A 24,285-nucleotide genomic window follows, 5' to 3' on the forward strand; every position below is an offset into this window, starting at 1 on the left:
ATTATTTTTATATTTTTTTTTTTTTTTTTTTGTTTTATATATATTTATAAATTATTATTAATAATAATTTTTTTTTATTTTTTTATTTATTATTTTTTATATATATATATATATATATATATATATATATATATATATATATATATATATATATATATATATATATATATATATATATATATATATATATATTTTCTTTTTACCTCCGCAGTGAATACATTTAGAGTTGAAGAGTCCCAATAACTTGTAAATAACACTTGCGTGTTCTTTACAATTTTTTGGCATCGAAGCCTGTGATGGTGCTGTTCTTCTAACATAATATTTGTTTTCTTCTGCACTTTTATTTTGGCTCGTTCTGATTCTCGCTGTCCTTTAACAACACAGTTCATTGTTCTTTACTGTCATTTTTGACCCTTTCTGATACTCGCTTTAGCGTGTCTGCTAACTCTCTGCTCTGGCCAGATGCCAGATTCTTTGTTCTTCACTCTCATCTTTGATACGCTGTGATTCCTACAATTGCTTGTAATTCTCGCTGCTTTTTATCTTCTAACTGCAAATTTCTTTGTTTTCTCAGTCGCATATCTTCTAACCACGCATTTCTCTGTTTTTGATTTTCATTTTGATTCGTTTCGAGCTTCATTGTCACATGTCTAGTAACTGCATTTTTTTTTTTGTTCATCAATTTTGTTTTTGAGTTGTTGTGACTCTTGCTGCCACTTATCTTTTAACAGAATATTTCTATATTCTTCAATCTTGTTTTGACTTGTTCTAATTGTCGGTTTATCTAATATTCATAACTAAATATCTCTATTATCTTTGTTTTCGTTTATCATTGCTTCAGGCATTTTTTCAGTGCCTTTTACCTAAGCTGCTTGGATCGGTCTTGTCACTTTTGATGGTATAGATGGTCTATTATTACCCGTCGTGCATTTACATTTCTCAGGTCGTTCTCTTGATCTTGTGTCAGTTGATGGCCCAGTTTGTTTATTTTGAGCTAACGGTTTTGTCCTCTTTTGTTCTTTGTTGTACTCATTTTGCGCTTACGTTAATTTACGTTGGTGTTCCTTAGATATTATGAAACCGCTGAAAATGCCTTTTGAAATTTACATCACAAAATATGGGCATATGAATTTACATATTTCTAAATTTGCGTCCTACAAATGTTTCTAAAATGGTTTTAAAATATATTTCCCTTGTGTCATCGCTTTCAATCAACATAATTACTAAACTGGTTAGTCTATTAGGATTTATCGTTGATTTCAAATATTTTGTTTTATTGATTTCAGCCTAAAAAATGATCTATCTACAGAAGCAACGCTTACTGAAATTGTTAATAACATTTCAAAATTTCGAAAATCAATTGTTCATTTTGATGGCGATGCGGGGCCCTTTCAAATGCAAGGCCCCATTGGGCCCAATCGTTCCAATCTTCCTTTTTTCGGCCCTGCTGCCATCTGGCAGCTACTCAGTGATTTCACTTCATATTTTTTTAAATCCATTAAAGGCTGGTGGAAAATCCCTAGAAATCCCATTTTTCAATGCCAAAATCCCTAGAGTTTTCTCTATTTTCTGACTTCTTTTCAAATCACAAGTAATGTCTCCTTATGCTGACTTTAGTAGCATTTGCTCAAGACAAATCATTTTGCAACTCAAGACCTTTTATTTGAACCAAAATATCTTCTTTTGACGTTCGAAATTATACTTTGATTTATTTATTGACTATTTTAGTTGGGTTTTGATTTACAGATTTCAGATTCTGGGTCGTAGGAAGATATTTTATTTATTTTTCTTTGCCATTATTTTATCCTTCGCTATTACTGTTTTTGTAAGACCTCCATTTTTATTTGAAGTGGTACGGTGAATTAGCATAAATGACATCCAACCTGTCACTTTTTGAAGCATTATTTCTGTTTTGACTTTCACGCTAGGTTGTGTTTATGTTAATAAAAATGTTTGGAAAAAAGGAAAAGTTACCTGTCGACATATCTGTCAAAATATAACTTCGCCGATACAGGGTCAACAATTTCTGTATATTTGTAAATGTCTTCATCGAAACGAAATAGAGTTTGGATCTGCTGCACAGCTTCTATGTAAAAATATTGCGGAGCTCTTAATATCTTTTCAACCGCATCAGGGGCACCCCATGATCTTATTTTAGTTTCAAGATAGAGTCCTACCCATTTGGACTCAAATAAATACTTTTGATGAGGAAGTAAACACTTGGATCATTCACATCAAGTTGGAATACATTCGTTGTCTTTACACAGTCCTTCTTCACGAAGTTCAAAGACATTTCCTTCATAAGAGATTCATTCTTTAGTTTCAGGTGATAAAACAATGGTTTGTCAGCTTGAAATGCTACATTGAATTAAGTAAGCAAGCTCAATGTAAAGGCCACAAATTGAAACATACACTTCATGACTGGGTTCAGATTTGTGCATACGAACCCATTGAGCTTTGGTGGAACCTCAACTAGTAGAAGTATGTAGTAGGCACTTAGAGCATCCCATTGTTCCAAAATTCTGTCCACAGCAACTTTGACTGAAAGCCGTGAAGTCTGCCCAGCCTGCAGAATCCTATGCATGTCAACTTGGTAGATCGTTTTAAATATTGGGCGACAGATGTCTTCCATAGATTTTGGCAATTTCTTGAATGTATACGAAGGAACTTGGTAGAAGGATTTCAATATGAGTAGTTGAGTACACACGGGAACGCTTCTTTTATCATGAACGTTATGCTTTTGTTAGCTCCCATAGTAGATTTGTAGTGTAAGAGCAAAGCCCAATGAAATTTGCAGGGGAAGCTTTTGTGTTTCTATTATGCACTTCTTCAGCTCTTCAAATATCGCCTTGGCTGATGAGTCGGATCACTCGACAACATGGAGTATATCAGCTTCAACTGAGAGGTCACATTGCAAAATATTACTCCAACTGCTAGATGCGTTATAGAAGACACATCAGTGGACTCACCAATTAAAACAGAGAAGCAGTGATTCCGTAAGATTTCATATATTTTTTTTCAAACGCTACAAAAGGCTCAGCCTTATATTTTTTTTTTTTTTTTTTCTTTTTTTTTTTTTTTTTTTTTTTTTTAGCAGATCATTGGTTTGCTCATATATGTATGCTCATTTATGTTCATCAAGCATGGGAAAAACATTTTGAAATTTGTTTCCAGCATAATGGTAATTATGCGGTTATGCGAATAAATTATTTATGATAGAAACATAATCGTTCTTCTATTTATGGCGACTTACTAAGTATATTTCCAATGACCAATAAACTATCCTATGTCAACATTGCATAGTATCTCAGACTATCAAAAGCAAGCAGCCAGGCTAAACAAGCAAGTCTGTCTCATTATATAAATAGGTATATGCAACAAAATAGACCTTTATCCCTTTGGTGTTGTACGAACATATATGAAAAAAAAACCTCTAAGGAACAAAAGAGACTGAAATTTCAAGTTCATTTTTTTAATGCAAACTTATGTGCCCTAGCTTCATGTGGCAAGTTTACAAGCATATAGTACAACAGGCAGGGGCTGTCAATGAGTTTCAGCTCACTTTCAGCCACCCAAAACTAATAATCTTGTAAATGGAAATAATCCTTATTGACAAGAAAGTCATGATCCAGTGGAAAGAAAAAAATGCTGGAAATGACCAATACAAGCTGACCGATCACCTAGTACCCCAATTTTTTTTTCAACTTTTGGTGTGATTAGGGGGTAGCTATGAATTGAAGTTTAATTATAAGGAATCAGAAAATTGAGACTGGGAGGCTGTGGAAACAGGAGGAGGCAGAGAAGTTAACTGAAAATAATACGAAAATTGCTCTTATTTGAATAACTAGCCAAGTTCTCGGTAAAGGTGCAGAAAAGGGCGGGAAAGGGGACTATGATATAAACATCTTATTTCTCACTATATATTATTCAGTTTATTGGGCTCTAAAGGTGCAGAGGGCTGCCCAAAAGAAGCAGGATATAAACAATTAATTTCTTACTGCATGTCCTGGTTTAATTGAGTAATACATCTGCACCTTATACTACAGGGGTCCCTAATGTGCACCTTTACTATGTTTTCTTAATATGATTAGTCGTGTTAAAAGAATTTTTGACCCCTCATCTCTTGACTTCTAAGTCAATTTAGTTGTTGTCGTCCTCTCCTAGACGACTTGATCCAGAATATGGAAGCATTCAAACATATTGCACTTCCAATTCGACTGTGCAAAAGATCATTAACTCCCTTTGTGGCGTGTCCAGACTGTCAGCTTTCTGGAAAAATGGGACGAAAAATTATTTGCATCCAATTTTCCTTTTTCGGGACGGAAGAGGATTTTCTAGGGCCGGAACCCTAGACATTTCTTTAAAAATCCAGAAGGCTTGTAAAAATCCCTAAGAATTCCCAAACTCCTAAATGAAAAAGTTTGCCCCTAAAAGACCTCAAAAATCCCCATTATACAGGGGGAAGTCTCTAGAATGGAAACACTGGTCACCTTGGCATTTGATCAAATATGCCAACTACCAACGTTTCCAGCGAGTGATAATTAAGGCCCAATAAGTGATTTTCGCTAGAAAGGAGTGAAGTAAAAAAAAAAAATTATGCTCTCCCCGCTCTTTCACTCTTACGACACTTAGAAATTACTATAAATTATACTACAGCCATGAAATATCTTGCCCTTAAGTTTTTGAAATGTATTTAAAATAAGAAAAATTTTAAGGCTCTGCAATCAAATGGATTAATAATAATTTGGATAATAAATATAAATCTTTTTATAGCTAGAACGTAATTAACCGTTTTCTGTCATTTTGATAGTATGAGCTCTATCCAAAACAAATTCTTAGGTATATGGCTTGTTCACAATCTTTACAGAATTTTACCAGCTTGAGAGTAACATGACAGACTTTACAAAAGTTCGCTTTGGTGTTTGCTTTTCCATCAGCTTTTTGCAGTAAGGTAGCTTACTTACTTTTAAATTTCCAAGAAGAATGGTTAGGTGAAATAGGATCTGATTAATCTTATTCAACTTAATTTTCCACTTCATAATTTGACTTAGATTTGACGTTCTTAATTCAAACAATGGAAAGGCCACTGGGGGTACTGGGGTAAGGCACATGTCATAGAGAAGATACTTGGTAGCAGTTGTATCCCTGGACTCAAATAACATAATTGGAAGGTTTTAGAGCTTTCTCCATCTTTATTTTTAAAGAGTGAAAATGAGTTATCTTCGCTAATTTTTGCAAATAGAGGGATTTTCCATGTCACTCGAGAGAACAAGTGAGATAAGGTAAGAAAGTACAAAAAAACGAAAGAGTGACAATCCTGCACTTTATTTCTTCACGTACACACTTAAAGCATATCGAGTAGACGTTAAAAAGATGAATCATAACCGTAGAAAGAAGGGCTAATATAACTATAGAATTTTTGAATTAAGTTTTCGTTACTGCATGTATCTGCTGTTATCTTCTCTTGTTTTTTTCTTTTTTTTCTTCTTTTTTTTACGACTCATGCCTCCATTTCATAAGAAACTACGGGCATCAATGTTGCATCGAATACCCCAACTTCAACTTTGTTCTGGATCGTCTTAATTCTTCATGTTTTAAAAAAAGAATGGTACCAAGCATATATTTCTTATTGAAAACAGGTATCTAAAATTCGAATTATTTCAACCCAAACTAAAAAAAAAGAAAAACTGCAGTCGAAGCAGTGATTCTGAATCTTAATAATAGTATACCATCACTTACTTTGCGTAATGAGGGCAGGAAAAAAAATTATTTATAATATTACAATCATGTTAAAATATAAAATCACGCTAAGATCCATTAGAATTAAGAAAAGATTAAGATAAAATAGAAATTATATTAATTTGAAAAAAACTTAAGAATTGGCGTTTGCTGTACGTTTACTTTGCACACTGCCCTTTTTTTTAATTAATGTACAAAAATTAAAAATCCCTGTAATTCAAACATTAGTAAGTTTTCACTATTCAGCATATTTAACCATTTTCCTTTTAAATTTACCCAAACTGTCTTTTAGAAACAACCAAAAAATTCAGGCCTGTGAACAAACTATTTTTTTTTACCCACCCAAAGGGCCGGACTCCTTCACCCCAAAGGTTTTTTTTTGTCTTCTTATGTCTAATCATATAGCGTGAGATCCCTCATAATATATATTCGGTACTAATTAAGAATCCAGAAAACACGCGAGAAAGACAGCATGAAGAAAGACTGAAAACCTAATAAAAAACAGATTTCCGTTGCCTTGTAAGGTGTTTCTCACTCCGTGACAAAGATATAAACTTTAGTTTTTTGGGGTTGAAGGGGCAAAAAAAGGTACCTAGGTTAGGTTAGGCTAAGTATTTAATGTATACTATGCTTTACCCCCCCCCCTAATGTTCAAATATATAGCCCAATTTTGTTTCTGAACTATTATCTTTTCATCCTATTCTGTTTTATTTAATTAGCATTAACGAAACTTCACTTCTCGCGTGTTTTCTGGATTCCTAACAAGTACCATATATTCTTTTATGGTATTTACTAAAATTTGCATACACTCGAGTCAAAAAAATAAAACTGTCTACTTGGTTCTGCGCTAAATTTGTCGAATGGTTGGATTAATTTGGTAGAGAAAACATAAATTTACCATTTGATTCGCCATTCATTGCTCATTCCAAGTATAAATATTGCTACCGTCCCAACTTCGTATTATCTCTTCCCACTCCCCTTAGTAACTAATTTTGTGAAAAATGGAAATTTTCTCAGAATGTGGGGCTGAGCTTAGGCAACAAATAGGTACTATTTGAAAGATAGATGGCTTTAAACGATTGTTTGCCTGTTATTTCAAGCAAATTAATGGTCCTATGTCAATTCTATATTCTTGGTCAACCTTCTTAAGACCCAAAGTATAAACACATACAGAACAAGTACTGCCAAAACCTATCCTCTCCACACAAAAAAGTGACCCTTTGTCCGCGTCTCCGAAGACGATTCCATACCTATGCGAACCTGGCGACTAAATCACAAGTTCCGTAGGTGATTATACTTGTTCCGTAAAAGCTGTATTAATTTAATTTATTGGCTCGGAGCGATTAAGTAGTACGACATTTTCCCTCTAGATGCGCTGAGGTACGCGGGGTCACTTTTGGAGAGTTTTGACTGTACTTGTGTTAAGACCATAGGCGGGCGTACCTTGTTTGCCTCTCATTACAGGCAAACTAACGGTCTTATGTCAATTTTAAATTCTTGGTCAACATGATGCCTGAGACTCTAGGCAGGCATGCCATTCCAAAAACTAACCTGACAAGTATGCGTCCAATAAAAGAGTCATGCCTACTCCAGCCATTTACCCGTGCAGCCCCAGCCATTTAAACATTTGCCTCTCAATTACTTGAACTATCTGTCTTGGCTTTTCTCTGTCTACAATTAGCCATGTCTTGATAGAACCATATACAACCTACTGCAAAATACTTGATAACTTCAATTCAGAACCAAAAAATTGCCAATTAAAATTTTTTAATTGGTGCTATTTTTCCGTATGAACTAACTATTGATGAGAAATAAGTACAAGATAATAATAAAAACCAACAAACTGGATATAGCATAGGGCTATTTCCAAGAACTGTTCTTGGAAATAACCCTATGCTATATCCAGTTTGTTGGTTTTTATTATTATCTTGTACTTATTTCTCATCAATATTTAGTTCATAAGGAAAAATAGCACCAATCAAAAAAGCAAACTTTTGTATATTGCCTACGGCCCCATCCTGACATCAAAATTGAGGGAAGACTGACATGAAATTACACCCATTAAATTTAAGGGAGGCCAAAAGTTTTTTTTATGATGTAAGACCACAGAAAATTGTCTTTTCAGATGGAATTTCATGAATTTCCAAACCCCTGTGGGAGCATGACTCTTCCTCATTTACTGACCCTGGTTGCATCAGCTTAAAGTGCTGACCCTGCCCGCAACAGCTGAGATTAGGTTGCAGGCAACAACTATGCATAACATCCAGTTTTTGGAAAACGTTTTATGAATTTTCAAACCCTTGAGGGAGTATGATTCTTCCTCACATACCGACCCAGGTTGCATCAGCTTAAAGCGCTGACCATGCCTGTACCAGCTGAGATTAGATTGCAGGCAACAATTAAACATAAAATCTACTTTTTGGAAATGGTTTTATGAATTTTCAAACTCTTAAGGGAGAATGACTCTTCTCACGTACTAACCCTGATTACATCTGCTTAAAGTGCCAACCCTGCCTGTACCAACTGAGATTAGATTGAAGGCAACAATTAAACATAAAATCCTCTTTTCTGATGGAGTCTCATGAATTTTCCAACCCTTGAGGGAGCATAATTCTTCCTCACGCACTGACCGTGGTTGTATCAGCTCAAAGTGTCACCCTGCCTGCACCAGCTGATATTAGATTGCAGCCAACAATTAAAAATGATAATAATTATACAAATTTACCTTGAAAAACCCGAATACGGTTTGATGATGAGCTTTCATTCCTTCCACTTTAACCTCAAGTAAAGTACTAATCCCTGAATCAGCTGTGTTTTGACTGCTCACTTTGCTGGTACCTGAACAATTAAAATGAATCTAGGTTAGACTCAGCTCAAAGTGTCACCCTGCCTGCACCAGCTGATATTAGATTGCAGCCAACAATTAAAAATGATGATAATTATACAAATTTACCTTGAAAAACCCGAATACGGTTTGATGATGAGCTTTCATTCCTTCCACTTTAACCTCAAGTAAAGTACTAATTCCTGAATCAGCTGTGTTTTGACTGCTCACTTTGCTGGTACCTGAACAATTAAAATGAATCTAGGTTAGACTCAATGAATTGATTGTGTTACTTAGATTTAGTTAGCGCACGAAATCACATAAAAAAAAGGATGGTGCGACTTAAATCTCAGTTGTCTGAAATAAAAAACGTTTCAACCGAAAAATTGGATTCCTAAACTCTACAAATCAGCAGCACTACTGCATTTCCTATACACAGAACTACTGCATTTCCTAGGAAATGCATTTCCTACACTACACAGCATCATTTTGGAAGATTTTCACACAAACAGATAAACGTAAACTCCGTTTAGTATATTTTAATTTACAAAATATGTGGGTAAATGTCCCCTTTCGGATCCGAAATTGGGCATTAATCCGCTATTATAAATTGGCCGACCCAGAAATACCTTTGTCAAAATTATCTTGAAATACAACTGCAAAATCAGTTTTCATCCATAAGGTCTCCTTCTTACAGAGTGATATATAAATTTTAATGTATGAGACAATATTTTAGTGTTTAATAAGTAATCTTTATTAATTGCCCTGATAAAAATTGTGATATTTTTTATTCCCGTTTATTTTTCTGTCTCTCTATATTGTACTCCCGTCTCTGTGTAACTTTTGGGTTGTTTGCAGGGTAAGATATAAATAAATAAATGTTGAAACACATCTGTACAAAGGAGGTTGCACCCAAAGAGGAGTTCAGTGATTTTGACCCCCCCCCTACCCCACTTCCTACCAAAAACTTGCAAAATAATGTAATTCCTTCCAAAAAATCGTAGGTAGGTTTACAAGTAAAAGGGTGTCATCACATGAACAAAGAAATATCAGGTCATTAATATAAGGGTATCCATGCTTTAGGCCAAGAAAAAATCTTCCTCTCCCTCCCCCCAGTAGAAGACAAGAAAATTTAGGAAGTACAGGATTTCGTGAAATTCAACGAAAATTAGAAATATATGTCCAGAGCCGTTCCTAAGGGCGAGGGTGACTGGGGTAGTTGTCCTGCGCGCTGTGCCTGGGGGGGGGGCTGCAGAATTGACCACTTACATCCAATTTTTCACTTTGATTAAGCTTTTTTTGTTTATATTTGAGTCGGGAGGGATACCGTGGTTAATTTTTCTCCAACCCCCATCAACCCTAGGAATGGCTTTTATATACCTGTAGGCCTATGTCTTATCTTCCTTAGTCTTTTCCGCACACCTAACAAACAGAAAATACTACTCCCTCTAGAAGAATAATTGTTGAAATCCTTAGTACTATGTAAATACAGTAGGAATGATCTATATTTGCAAGTACCTTATTTACAATCTATGGGAAAGTCAATGAATTTGAAATTCTGTTTAACCTTAGTTTCCACTGCAAACTGAAAATATACGAATAGGTCTGACTCTTTTGATTTTTTCCTATGCCCGTCTTCACAAATCCTTTGTGAAGATCCTTAATTCCTTATAAATTAAGGAAAACTACAAATTTTCAAAGGAAAGTTTAGAGTAACACTGAATCTAAAAACGAACAGAAATTACTGCATATGAGGATTTCCATCATCTCCTCCCCTGACCCCTATTCTTTTAACTGAAGTTTAGCCTTATACTTAACCGAAAGTATTTTAGAGTTCCAAAAATAAAAGCCAGTTGGAAATTGTAGGTGTTTTAATCTCCGACTGCTATCAAAACCGTTTAACTTAAAGTTTTGTTGTTCAAAGTAAATACAAATAAATTAAGTTGAGATACTGCAAAAACAAACACATTGCTCTTCTATTAGAGCAGTTGTTTTTCAAAGAGGTGGTGGGGAAAATTCTAAGTTTAACGTGAAGAGTTGAGGGCTGAGGGGGTGGCGGCCCTCCCAACTTACAAGATAATTTCTTATCATTTTGAGTATCAATGTCACTCCTTACTTTCATTTTAAAAAAACAGGCAGTTTTTTTTTGTTTAAATTCTTTCTGTTTCTGATATCATATTCGTCTTCATAAGAAATTAAATAAAAAAAAGTTTTTATTAACTGAAAGTAAGTAGCGACATTAAAACTTAAAAAGAACAGAAATTATTCCGCATGTGAAATGGGCTGTCCCCTCCTCAACGCCTCGCTCTTTACGCTAAAGTTTTTTATCGTTTTAAAAAATTAAGTTGTAAGATAGAGTCAAACTTTAGCGTAAAGAGTGAGGCGTTGAGGAGGGGACAGCCCCTTTCATATACGGAATAAATTCTGTTCGTTTTAAGTTTTAATGTCGCTACTTACTTTCAGTTAAAAAAAACTTTTTTTTTATTTAATTTCTGAATATTTTTGAATTACTGCAGCTTTGGTTTTGGCTCACCATACATAAAACAATAAAATAATATTCGCACATTAGTTGTCCTTTTTTTAGCCGAATAGCTTTCTCGAAATTCTGTTCTGACGTAACTTACGAATTAACTTACCTAACAAATTTCGGTATTCGTATATCTTTATTACGTATATTAGGGAGTTCGTCTCTACTCAATACCACGCTCTTTACGCTAAAGTTCGAATTTTGTTCGAATCACAAACCCCTGAATCACAAAGGCCGGTTAATTAGAATAGAAAGCTCCTTTGAAAGTACTAAACAAACTTTAGCGTAAAGAGCGAGGTATTGACTAAGGGGTGAACCCCCTCATATACGTAATCATTTCTGTTCGTTTTAAGTTTTAATGTTGTTCCTTACTTTCAGTTGAAAAAAACTTGTTTTTTTTTTAATTTCTGATCATTTTTTTTAAATAATGCTGGGAAAATCTGGCGCTCCCTTCATAGAAATGGCCCTTCCCCCAAGGAAACATCCTTCATGGAAAGATTCTCATCCGTCATATTATTTTTGGTAAGTTACTAAAACACTTGTAGAAATTTGAGAAAAGTGGCTCTAAAGAATTTGGCATTAAGCTTTGACACTCTGTAAATACATACGTTCATGCTAGGAAGGGGGTCCAGGAAAAATAGCCCCTCTCCCCGATTAAATCAATGAACCTTTCTTAGAATAAATTGAAAACGATTTTGTTTTAACATGCACCTTTTCGTGTTTTAAACCTTTCGAGTTTTTACCTTGAGATATTACTTATATTAGCCTAATTAGGTTACCTAGAGTTCTCCTTCTTAAGTCAGCTTATTTGCAGAGTTTGAAGGACGGTAGACACCACTGTATAGATAATTAGTATTAGACACCACTGTATTAGACACCACCTATAATTTATATACTGTGGTAGACACGATTCGTGGACAAATCACATCAAGAAAATACAAGACCTTTGTAGCCTATCAGAAATGTGGAACAAAGCGAAAAGCCCGATGGATGACAGAGTGTCAGTATGAAAGGAATTCCATGAAACCCTGCACGACCAAGAAATCCAAGAGTGGCAAGCCTGAAAGGACCAATCCATGTCTTTAAGGTTTTACTCCCGAGCTAAAGAGTATTGGGGGAAGGGGGTTTATTTTGAATCTGGAGGATTTGAAGAATTTGTTGTTGATGAGGGGGAATAGTTTGGATATAGGAGAGAGAAGAAAATTTTTGGCAAAATTTAGGTTGGCGGTAAGCCCCTACTTTTGCCCTATGTTTGAATATGTGAATGAGAATCTCTTTCATTTTGTATCCGAGTCTGAAGAGCTGTATGAGCTGCAAAACGAATGTTTTGGACGAGTGTCTGAGAGTGAGTGTTGGTTAATTGAGCGGATGTCTGAGGGGAACGCGTCTGCTGTTAAACATTTATGTGAGTTTCTTCGTATAGGGATTAAACACAGGGAATTATCTTTGAGGGGATAATTTGTTAAGGTTTATAGAAATTTAATTGTATTATGGTTGTTGTTTGTCGGTTAAAAGTTTTGACCTTGTTGCAAGGCCGTATCCGGGGGAAGGGGGTTTGATGCCCCGCCCCAAAATGTTTCACCGACTCGTAAAAACGTAATAAAAATGAATATAAACAAATTTTTGATGCGTTTTTTAAGTTTTTTTGTAACCCCCCCCCCCCCCCCAAAAAAAATCCTGGATACTTGCCTTGTCCTGTGTGTGTGTGTTATTTTTTGTTTTTTTTTTTTTTTTTTTTTTTTTTTATTACTCAAAATTATATTGTGTTCTTCAAGCTTTGTTTGACGTTGTATTTCGTGTTGCTATGACCTGCAGGCATTTTGCAATAAATCTTATCAAACAGTTCGTGGTAATGAACTGTAAGCAAGGAGCGACCTGGCTCAATAGTAACCGAAACTCTAAAAATCGGGATTTTGATACCAATAGATACATCAAAAGAATCGGAATTTGTATGCTGATTTCAAATGTAGGCTATATGTTTCATCAAGTTTAATCTTACCCATCAAAAAAGTCATGAGCCTGAGAAAACTTGCCTTATTTTTGAAAACAGGGGTAAATACCCCCCTAAAAGTCCTATAATCTTACCGAAAATGACACGATCAGATTCAGCGTATCAGAAACCCTACTGTGTAGGTTTCAAGCTCCTATCTGTAAAAATGTGGAATTTTGTATTTTTTGCCAGAAGAAAGATCACGGATGCGTGTTTTTTTCTGTTTCAGGGGTGATCGTATCGACCAAGGGGTCCTAGAATACCGCAAGAGGGCTCATTTGAACGGAAATTAAAAGTTCTAGTGCCCTTTTTGAGTGACAAAAAAGTTGGAGGGCAACTAGGCCCCCTCCCACGCTCATTTTTTTCCATAAGTTACAAGATCAGAATTTTGAGACAGCTATTCGGTTCAGCACAGTGGAAAACATCTAATAATCTATATCTTTGAGGATGACTTAATCCCCCACAGTCCCCAAGGAAAGGGCTGCAAGTTGTGAACTTTGGCCATTGATTATATATAGTATTGGTTAATGCTAGGTATACAGACATTTTCAAGGGGGATTTTTTTCTGTTTGTTGGGGGGGGGGTCAGTAGGAGCAAGTTACGTTGAAGGATCTTTCCATGGAGTAGTTTTTCAAAGGGGAAGGGAACTTTTCATGAAGATTTCCCAGCATTATTTAAAAAACAATCAGAAATTAAATAAAAGAAAGCTTTTTTTTCAATTGAAAATAAGGAGTAACATTAAAACTTAAAACGAACAGAAATTATTGCGTATGTGAGGGGGTTCGCTCCTCGTCAATATTTCGCTCTTTACGCTAAATTTTTTTAGTACTTTCAAACGAGCTATTTATTCTAATTAAACGGCCTTTGTGAGGTCAGGGGTTATTCTTAAGGAATTGAAACAAAATTCAAATTTAGGGTAAAGAGCGAGGTAGTGACGAGGGGGCGAACCCCCTCATATACGTAGTAATTTCTGCTCGTTTTAAGTTCTAATTTTGCGCCTTACTTTCAGTTGAAAAAAAAACTCGTTTTTTATTTAATCTTATCTAAAAGCTTCACGAAAAACCACCACATTTTTATTCGTATGGCTAAAAATTCAATACGTTAATACGAAACTTTACAGAAAATTGTCATTGAAACGGATACATATTATAAACAATTCTTTTTGCAGCTTATATATTTCTAAAATTAATAGCAGATCCAAAACTTTAGAAGCCTTTGTTCCACTTTAAAGCTAATACAACAGTCTCAAAGGAAAATACTATATCATTGCTTCTCTATCAATTCAAGCGAGTCTTATAGAAATGAAAAAAGGTTTTATGCACCGAGGTACAACTTTAACACATTAAAACAAATGGGTTGTTTATCTCCTGATCGAGGACCCGAATCGTCTATTACACGAATATTAACTTACGAAATAAATTAAATATAAAAAACTTCAACTGAAAGTAAGAAGAAAAAATTGAAACTTAAAATGAACATAAATTATTACGCACATGAGGGGGATTGCCTTTTCTCAATCCCTTATTCTTTATGCGAAAGTTTTTTAGTACCTTAAAAGATCTTCCTATTCTAATTAAACGGTCATTGTGTTTAAGGAATTACTCTTTTAGGAATTATTGCGCTGAAGTCAAACTTCAGCGCAAAGAGTGAGGTATTCAGAAAGGTGCAGCCCCCCTCGTATATTGAATAATTTACGTTTGTTTTAAATTTTTAAGGCTGCTCCTTACTTTCATTTGAGAAAAATTGTTTTTATATTTAATTTCTGATCGTTTTTCAAATAATTCCGGGAAATCTGGCCTCCCCTCCATAGAAAATTTCCTTCTTCACAAAAAACTCTTCCATAGATAGTTTCTCTCAAGTAAAATATACTCTCACCCGGAAAATCCCCCCCGGCAAGTTTCTTGTAGACGATTTCACCTGAAAATTCTCCTTAGTATGCTTTCATTTGGAAAAGACTTTAATTTCCGATCGTTTTTCAAATCATTCCAGAAAACTCCGTGGAAATTTTCCCCAGTAATCTCCGCACAAGTGGAAACTTGTTTCCGTGGAAAATTCTCCCATGGAATATTTATCCCATGAAAAATTTTTCATGGAGAATTTCTCCATGAAAAATCATTCACCCACAATTAAATCCTCCAGTCAATTCCAATCCCCACTGAAAATTTCCCCTTGACAATTCCCCCAGAACATTTCCATATGTAAAATTAACTTCAAGGCAAAGAGAAAGTAAGACGAGTAAAACGAATTTCGTATAGGAATTCTGGCAAATTATCCCACTCTAAAATTTCCTCTGGAAGGTTCACTCAAGGGATATCCCCCAAGCAGAAACCCCTAGAAATGTCTGTATACTTCCCAATAACAAATACTATGCATAAACAAAAGGCAAATTATATAACTTTCAGACCTTTCCCAGGGACTGTTGGGGATCATTATCATCTCCAAAAACATAATTATTGGGTCTTTCAGCCATGCTGAAAAAAATGGCGCTCTCAAAATTTTGATCGAACGACTTTGAGGAAAAAGGGGAGTGGGAGGGGGGCTATTTGCCCACCAATCTTGTTTTTCACTTAAAAGATGCGCTTAAACTTTAAATTTCTGTTCAAGCGAGCCATCTCATTTCATTTTAGGACCAATGGTTTGATAGGATCACCCCTGGAGATAATAAAAAAAAACACTTGTAAACACGCATCCGTGATCTTACTTCTGGCAAAAAATACAATATTCCCCATTTTTGCAGATAAGAGCTTGAAACCTCTACACTAGGGTTGTCTGTTACGCAGAATGTGATGATGAAATTTTCATGAATATTAACTTGACTCTTTGGCGGTGTTTCCCTCCTTTTTTGAAAATCAGACAAATTTCTCAGGCTCTTAGCTTTTGACGGGTAACATTAAACTTAATGAATCTCGTGTGTTTGGAAACAGCATAAAAATCCAATTCTTTTGATGTATCTATTAATATAAAAGTTTCAGTTACAATTGTTTGAGTTTCAGTTACTAATGAGCCGAGTGACCCCTTCACGAATTAAATGAAAAAAAGCAAGTTTTTTTAACTGAAAGCAAGGAACGACGTTAAAACTTAAAACGAACAGAAATTATTCCGTATATGAAAGGGGCTGTCCCCTCCTCAACGACTCGTTCTTTACGCTAAAGTATGACTCTGTCTCACAGCTTAATTTTTTAAAACAATAAAAAACTTTAGCGTAAAGAGCGAGGCGTTGAGGAGGGGACAGCCCCTTTCATATAAGGAATAATTTCTGTTCGTTTTAAGTTTTAACGTCGTTCCTTACTTTCAGTTAAAAAAAACTTGTTTTTTTATTTAATTTTTGAACATTTTTGAATTAATGCAGGTTTTGATTTTGGCTTACCGTACATGAATAATCAAAACGAAATTTGCATATTAATTTTACTTTTATTTGGTTAAATGGCTTTCTCCAAACTTGTTTAATTTTATTTACGAACGTATTTTTTTATTAGTAATAAATGTACGTAACTTACGAATTAACTTACGTAACGAATTTCTATATTTATATATTTTTAATACGTATATTAGGGGCTTTGCCCCCTAGTCAATACCTTGCTCTTTAATCTAAAGTTCGAATTTTGTTCAGATTTTTAAAAATGACCGCTTAATCAAAAAGGCCGTTACTTAGAATAAATAGCTCTTATGAAAGTACTAAAAATCTTTGGCTTAAAGAGCGAGGTATTGACTAGGGGGTGAACCCAATCATATATGTAATATTTTCTGTTCGTTTAAAGTTTTGATGTTGCTGCTGTTGCAGCTGAAAAACTTGTTTTTTATATTTAGTTTCTGATCTTTTTTAAATAATGCTGGGAAGTCCGGCGTCCCCTTCATAGCAATGTCCCTTCCCCCATGAAAACTTCCTTCATGGAAAGATCCTCCAACATAACCCCCGACCAACCCCCCCCCCCCCACTACCAGAAAAAATATCCCCTGATAACGTCTGTATACTTCCCAATAACCAATACTATATGTTAACATTGGGTAAAGTTCATAACTTTCAGCCCTCCCCTGGGAACTTTGGGGTATTAAGTCATCCTAAAAGACATACTTATAATATTTTCGAACATGCTGAACAAAATGGCTATCTCAAAATTTTGATCGGATGACTTTGGGAAAAAATGAGCGTGGGAGGGGGCCTAGTTGCCCCCCATTTATTTGGTCACTTAAAAAGGGCACTATAACTTTTAATTTCCATTCCAATGAGCCCTCCCACGATATTCTAGGACCACTGGGTCGATACGATCACCCCTGGTAAAAAGAAAAAGAAAAAAAAAGAAAATAAACACGCACCCGTGATCTTTCTTATGGCAAAAAAAATGCAAAATTCCACATTTTTGTAAATAAGAGATTGAAACCTCTACAGTAGGGTTCTCTTATACGCTGAATCTGATGGTGTGATTTTCATTAAGGTTCTATAACTTTTAGGGGGTCTTTCCCCCTTTTTTCGAAAATCAGCCAAATTTTCTCAGGCACGTAACGTTTGATGGGTAGGACTAAACCTGATGAAAATTATATATTTGAAATCAGTATTAAAATCTAATTCTTTGACGTATCTATTTGTATCAAAATACCGTTTTCTAGAGTTTCGGTTACCATTGAGCCTGGTCGCTCCTTACTTACAGTTCGTTACCACGAACTGTTTGACTGTTTGATCTAAAAAAAACAAACAAGTTTTCCCCCTCAAAAATCCTTTCAATAATACATAAGTGAAACCAAAGCATTAAAAATTGGAGGTTGAGAAACTTAAAACGAAAATAAATTATGCTACATATGCAAGGGGCCGCTTTCCCTATAAGCCCCCAATCCTTTTGCTAGATAAAGTTTAACTTTATGATCAGTATATAGACCAATTTGAAGGTTTTGTGCAAAGGTTGGGAAAGGGATTGAAAGCCAACACAAAACATAGCACAATTTCTGCTCGTTGTAAATTGTAATGTCGCAGTTCACTTTCAATTGAGAAAAATTTGCCGTTTCGTCTTTTTTTTTCGTTTGTAAAATCATGCCCAGGGACTTCTTAAATGTTATGGGGCTGTCCCCTCAACGCTGCTATTTAAATTCAAGCTAAATTTTGTATAGCAATAGTTCAAGAATCATAACCATCACTCAAAGATTGCGCTCTCAAAATGTTTCTGGGGGGGGGGTCTGTAATATCAAAATGAATTTTTGGGCCATAATTTTCAAGGAGGCAGTTTTCAAGGGCATTTCGGACATCTTGTTTTTAGTGGAAGAATTAAAGAATCCTCTTTGGGGGAGGGGGGCTCCTTTTCGTCAAGATTATTTAGTCTTAGTTTGGGAAATAGGTATGTTCCTGTAATGTACACTATTACTGCTCCTATTGACATCTGTATACAGCATAACAACTTGAGGTTAATACAGTTGCTCACATTTCTCCTCTTTCCCACTCAATTAAGAGCTTCAATCGTTACTCCCTCCCTTCCTTTAATATTTCATTTCATCTTCTTTATTTTGTTGGAAGCAAGACGCTTGCTTCTTCTTTATTTTGTTATGACTTCTTCCCACCTCATTCAATAATGCTTCTTTTCGTCTCGTCCTGGCTGGATTGGCTATAACCACAATTTTAGGCAGCATATAATTTTTTTTTTTTTTTCACAAACAGTGAGTGACTTAACCATTCAAAATTATCTTTAATTATAGCCCTTAGCCCAGCATTCTTTACTCCATCTTATAAAGTTAATAGAAGAGAATAGGAACTACTTCATAAATCTATGTGTCGTTAAAATATGTCAAAACTATAAAGTCTCTTTTCTCACCATTATCGGTTGCTCCTACTTTTGATTGCTCGACTGCTGACTTGCTAAGATCACTTACAGATTTTGACCATTTTCTCTGGAGAAGATGAATTCTCTTTCGTCTACATGTGCGGAGTTTTTCAGGGCTTTGCTTTTCGGAAGTTTGTTCCGGTGGAATTTCGCTATCTTCTCTCATTATTTGGTCTGAAGTGTTCTGGAAAAAGAATTGAGATAAGAAAACCTTTTCAAGGAGTTCTAGACATGTCAGCGTTGAAGAGGCTATTCTTAGCAGAAAACGGCCCTTTTGGAGGGAAGGGGTACCTTTTCCAAGATGGCCTTACATTTTCCTATGCTATAGAAGATTGTTTTTATGTTTGTTAGTAGGATACTACATTTTTATTAGTTTTGACTAGGATTTCGGTTAGCATTGCCGAGTTGTGGCTGATTAAGAAAAGCGCTGGGTGCAGAGTATCTTTACTTTCATGAAGTTTTACTCACATTCCTGGAAAACAACTATTTTCCGGTTGCAAACCTAATTCTAACGGAAGTGTATATACCCAAATCCCAATCCATAAATATATTGAGCAAAACCGGTCACCTAAAAGTTATGGATCCTCCACTGTCGACAGGGTGGATCTTTACTTTACATTCTGTACCGTGAACAGTTTGGGGGCAGCAAATGACCACCTTCACATGGTATCCCGGAAAATTCCCAGTTTTTTACTGATTGCTAGGGGATAAGCATTTGGTTCTGGAATGCGCGTAGGCGTAGGATATTGATGTTGAACTCAGTAACCTTTCTGCTGAACGGTGTTAAAACCCTTAGTTAACTCCTAAGTTTTTAGTCAGAAATGGCGAGAAGTGCAATAGAAGGTAAACCAAAAGGTGGAGGGCAGGGACCTCCTAGGATTACAACCCTCACCTATGTATATTTCTTGACCGGTTCAGCGCCTTTGGCTTAGTCCACCCTCATGCCCTCAAACAAGGAATGAGTGCAGCTAAGTTACGCCAACCTCCTCCAAGATTTTGGCTTTGCTCAACCTTATCTTGGCTACTGAAATAAAAAGTGAAGTTTTTACTGAATCACTGAGAATAGAATACCCAGTAATTCTATATAATTATCAGTAATTCTACCGTATATGTGGTAATTCTCAGTTACGAATTACTGAGAATAGAATAACTGAAGTAGAAAGATGCCCTGAGGGGACATTTCGCCTCGACGAAGCTCCGGATGACGATTGAGGTAAAGGGTATAGGGAATAAAACCCAACTTTATTGACACTGAGATTGCCATTCAGGAGACTGTCCCGTCAGATGGTGAATAATGTTGCGTGAACCCAATACTTACTCGATAGCAAACCAGAGATGATGGCTCAGGGTCTGTGCAGGGAGCTCCTAGCAGCTGGTTTTATAATAAATCAGGAGTTGAGCATGGTTGTGTTCAATCCCCCTTTGTATGGGTTATGTTGATAGACTTTGTATTAAGGAGCACAGGAAAGGCAATGGGAGACCACAGAACCAAATGGGGAGGAAAAAGTCTCCTGGATTTAGATTATGCTGATGATTTAAGCATCCTAGATGAAAGTGTTAGCAATGAACTTTTAGAGGTTTGAGAATTCAGGGTGCTAGAATAGGTTTGAAAATCACTGTTAAGAAGACTAAGTCACTAAGACTAGGAATAATTAAAGATGAAAAAGTGATGTTGGGAAATGAAAATATTGATTAAGTGGGAAGCATGAATTTCGTAGGTAGAATCATTAGTAATGATGGTGGAAACAGTGAATATGTTAAAAGTAGAATAGCCAAGGCTCAGGGTGTTTTTTTCACAATTAAAAAAAGTTTGGAAGAATAGGAAGATAAGTCTGTAAACCAAGATTAAAATATTGGAAGCTACAGTGATGATAGAAGTCAAATATGGCTCTGAAGCATGGGCGCTTCGAAAAGCGGATGAATATTTGCTAGATGTTTTCCAGAGAAATTGCTTAAGGATTTTTCTGGGTACCCGGCTGACCATATTTCAAACAATAGGCTATACGACAAATGTGGTTCAATACCGTTCTCTAGGGCTATAATAAAAGAAAGGTTGAGATGGCTAAGGCACGTTGTGAGGATGAAGGATTACAGACTGCCGAATATTGTTTTTTTCGGCCAACCGTCTCGGGCTAAACGGAAAGCAGGTCTTCCTCGTCTAGGCTGGGAGGACGTAATAAAGAAAGACTTAAAGGAAATGGGAACTTCATGGGAGGGTGTAAAAAGGGAGGCTTTGAATAAATTGGGATGGAGGGGGAGTGTTCGTAGCTGTTTTGGCCTCAGGCGGCTTGGTGCTGCGGTGAGTTGTTAGTAGTAGTAGTAGTAGTAGTCTGGGTCAAGCCTGACAGAAGCACAATTGGATGAAGAGTAATGGGGAAAATCCTGATACAAGGTGAAATCAAAACTGGGGGGAACAAAGGAAGGCAGAAAACAGCTAGCTCGCAGGATCATCTCTTCGTGCTGGGACACCTAGGATAGGATATAACGAGGTAGGTCGTGGGCAGGAGTCACCAGTCTGTAACTCATCTTAACCAAAATGAAAAAAAATAGGGCCAACTTATAACGAAATGCAACCCCAAAAAGAGGCACCCCAAAGTAGAGAGAGGGAAAAGGGGCTCCTTTGACACCAAATAAAAAAAAGGATTTCGCTACCACCTTAAAGCTTATTACGGTAATGGTCAGTATCTTTAATTGGAAAACATTCAGGGATGAAGATACTTTCCTTCTTATAGAGGCTGTTAAGGCCAAAATAGTGAAGAGCAATCTGGACTTTGCTCCCAGTGTTGCCCCAACGAAATTAGAGGATGGCAAAATAAAGGTAAGATGTCAAGATTAAAGGACGGCATCAAGAATGAAGGAAGTGGTGCATGGCCCGGGGCTAGGATACTTAGCCCTTGCCCTGGGAGATAGCCCTCCAAGAAGAAAATTACCCATTGAGGATCCAAAGGTTGAATTACTGGAGAAGCTACATGGGCTGCTGTTGGCCTGCAATCGGTTTCTCTCTAAGGATAAAACTGAGCTATCGGAAAACGAAAACGTGTGCTATAAACGAAAACGAAAGACACGGAAAACGTGTCTGTATTTGGCGATTGACGTGGAAACAGAGAAGTGGAAATTCTGTCTTCCAATTGAATGACGGGACTTTCTTTCATCAAACCTCTTTTCAGAGGGCTGCAAAGTCCACCCCAGGGGAAGAACAAAGTGGTAACCTTAGTAAGTACATTATCTTAAAATAACGCCTGCACATAAGCCACGCTGGGTATGTATATGAGCTGGATAGAATGCTGCCAGATCAATCCACATCATTTTTAAACAGTATCCCTTAATTTCGGGAGGTGGCTGGTAGAGACGCAGACACATATAACAATATTACAGCAATCACCGACCATCATCAGAAAATTCGCGGGGATGACCAATAGAACTGGATTCATGTCCACAAAGAAGTAAGCACCGCTCCCAAGGTTATGATTCAATAACTTGAGTACTTGGAAATCACCTAAGCACCTTTCTAGAAATGTTGAAACCTTAGTTTTGACAAATCTAATTGGTGATTAACATATACGGTTGTGATCAGCTTATATGCAACATGATAAAAGATCACCCTCGGCTAGGGTAATAGAACCGGTGCAATATTGTATTAATGAAAGAATCCACATGATTCTATGTTGTAATGAAAGTACATATCATATTTCATTGGGGAGCACAATCAAAAAGGGAAGGGTCTCATACTCCTAGAGGGCCTCGATGGGGAGAGCTTTAAGTGGTGCAACTTGCCTCGAGAACCACTTTTATGACAAGAAGAAAAAGAGAAATGTCCGATCTAAAAATAGTCACTTCCCAGCATGGAAGACTTGTAAAAGATTGGCACGTGGGCGATATTCTCTCACTCTTGACAATCGTCAAATAAGGTTTATAGTTGAAGCATCTCAACAAAAAAGACAGCTTATAATCACATCAAGACAGCGTCAAGGTATGATGAAGACACTGAGAAAGACCTGGATAAGGCGGAAGAATGGCTCATAAAAATCATAAACGTGGCTACAAGGCAAGCAAACCCTCTAAAATGTTTGAAAGAAAGGGTACAGGCAAATAATTGGTTAACTTCAGTGCTAAGTTAAAAGCGGAAGCTGATGTGAGCACCAGTAAGGAAAACCATCCTAACAAATGAGCCGGAAGACTTGTATTTATGCTCGGAGGGATTAAAACGCCTTAAAACAGAAAAAAGAGGACCACAAGGAGGAATTGCTGTAACAATAAAGAGTCAGATAAAGCCAGTAACTAGCTACTGAAGGCTCTAAAGAAAGACCAGCGAACACATCTGGGTAGTGCATACAAAAATGATGGCACTCTCAAAATGGACCACACAAAAACTTGAAAAACTCTCACAAAATTCGAAGACGCGTGCTTGAAATCCCTATAAGGGACCTAGAAGAGAATGTTCCCAAGCAGGTTTAAAATAGCAAAGGCTGCAGGCGATTTCCAACAATTTAAAGTACCTGGAGAAGGTAGGTATTATCCCATAATGATCCAAAAGGAGTGGGAAATTATAAAACCCATTGTGTTCGAATGGCTAAGAGGAACCTCGCTTTGAGCTATGTTTTCAGGGCATGGCTAAAAGCGAGATAATGCTTCATACCTAAGCCAAGAAAGGGATATTATTCAAACTCTCGGTCTTACATAAAATGATCATTTCAACATATTTTCAATTGAATGTGATAGAATGACTTATTCATTATTACTGGATAAGTAGTTTAGAAATCAGAAATACAAATTCTGAAAACCAAGTAGGGCTTAATGTAGGAAGCTCAACGAAGTCTGCAACACAAAAATTAGTGCGTCAAACGCAGCAAGCCTTCGAAAGTAAGGAATATGTGCTGGGCATATTCTTAGATATTGAAAGCGGTATTTGATAATGTCATTTCGAAGCCACAATAGTTGCTATGGCGGAAAAAAAGCATTCAAAAATGGATACAACCTCAAGCGTTTTTCCAATCCTGGAAGAAAACCCTATCTTGTCAATTGCCATTTTTTTTTTGGTTTGTGTGGCCAAAATATTCAAAACTGATTGGGCGGTCTTGCCAAAACGTGTATAGTTTTGATAAGAGATCCAAATAAAGGACAGAAAAATAAAAGCCGACACCTTCTTTCCCGGAAATCGTAGAAGAAGCATTTAACTTCTTCTGTTTTTTGCCAGAGATAGAGATATTGAGATTAAATTAAACTTACATTATTAGAAAAAAAAATTTAAATTGATCTGAGAAGAAATTTTTTAATTTCAGGAAAAACAGTCCCTAAAAATATTCTCGTAAACCTGCTTGGAAAATATTAAAGATCGGCTCAAAAGAAACGCCATTGAATAATTTGTCAACTTTGGAAGTTCCCCGTTGTGCTAACGGCTTTG

The 24,285-nt window shown here is 36.2% G+C and overlaps 1 protein-coding gene across 1 annotated transcript in view; it reads right to left on the reverse strand.

The window, feature by feature from the left end:
• Mctp (multiple C2 domain and transmembrane region protein) overlaps positions 1–24,285 on the reverse strand; it is a 357,697-nt gene that overhangs the window by 332,822 nt on the left and 590 nt on the right. Inside the window, exons 2-3 of the mRNA XM_089108305.1 lie at positions 18,876–19,068; positions 8,693–8,805 (exon numbers count right to left, since the gene is read on the reverse strand). Coding sequence (XP_088964431.1) covers positions 8,693–8,805; positions 18,876–19,068 — 306 coding nt within the window. The remainder of the gene's footprint in view (positions 1–8,692; positions 8,806–18,875; positions 19,069–24,285) is intronic.

Source organism: Artemia sp. Qi Xiang Cuo, chromosome 2 (genome assembly GCF_049724085.1).
Source record: "Artemia sp. Qi Xiang Cuo chromosome 2, ASM4972408v1, whole genome shotgun sequence".
Lineage (NCBI taxonomy): Eukaryota > Metazoa > Arthropoda > Branchiopoda > Anostraca > Artemiidae > Artemia > Artemia sp. Qi Xiang Cuo.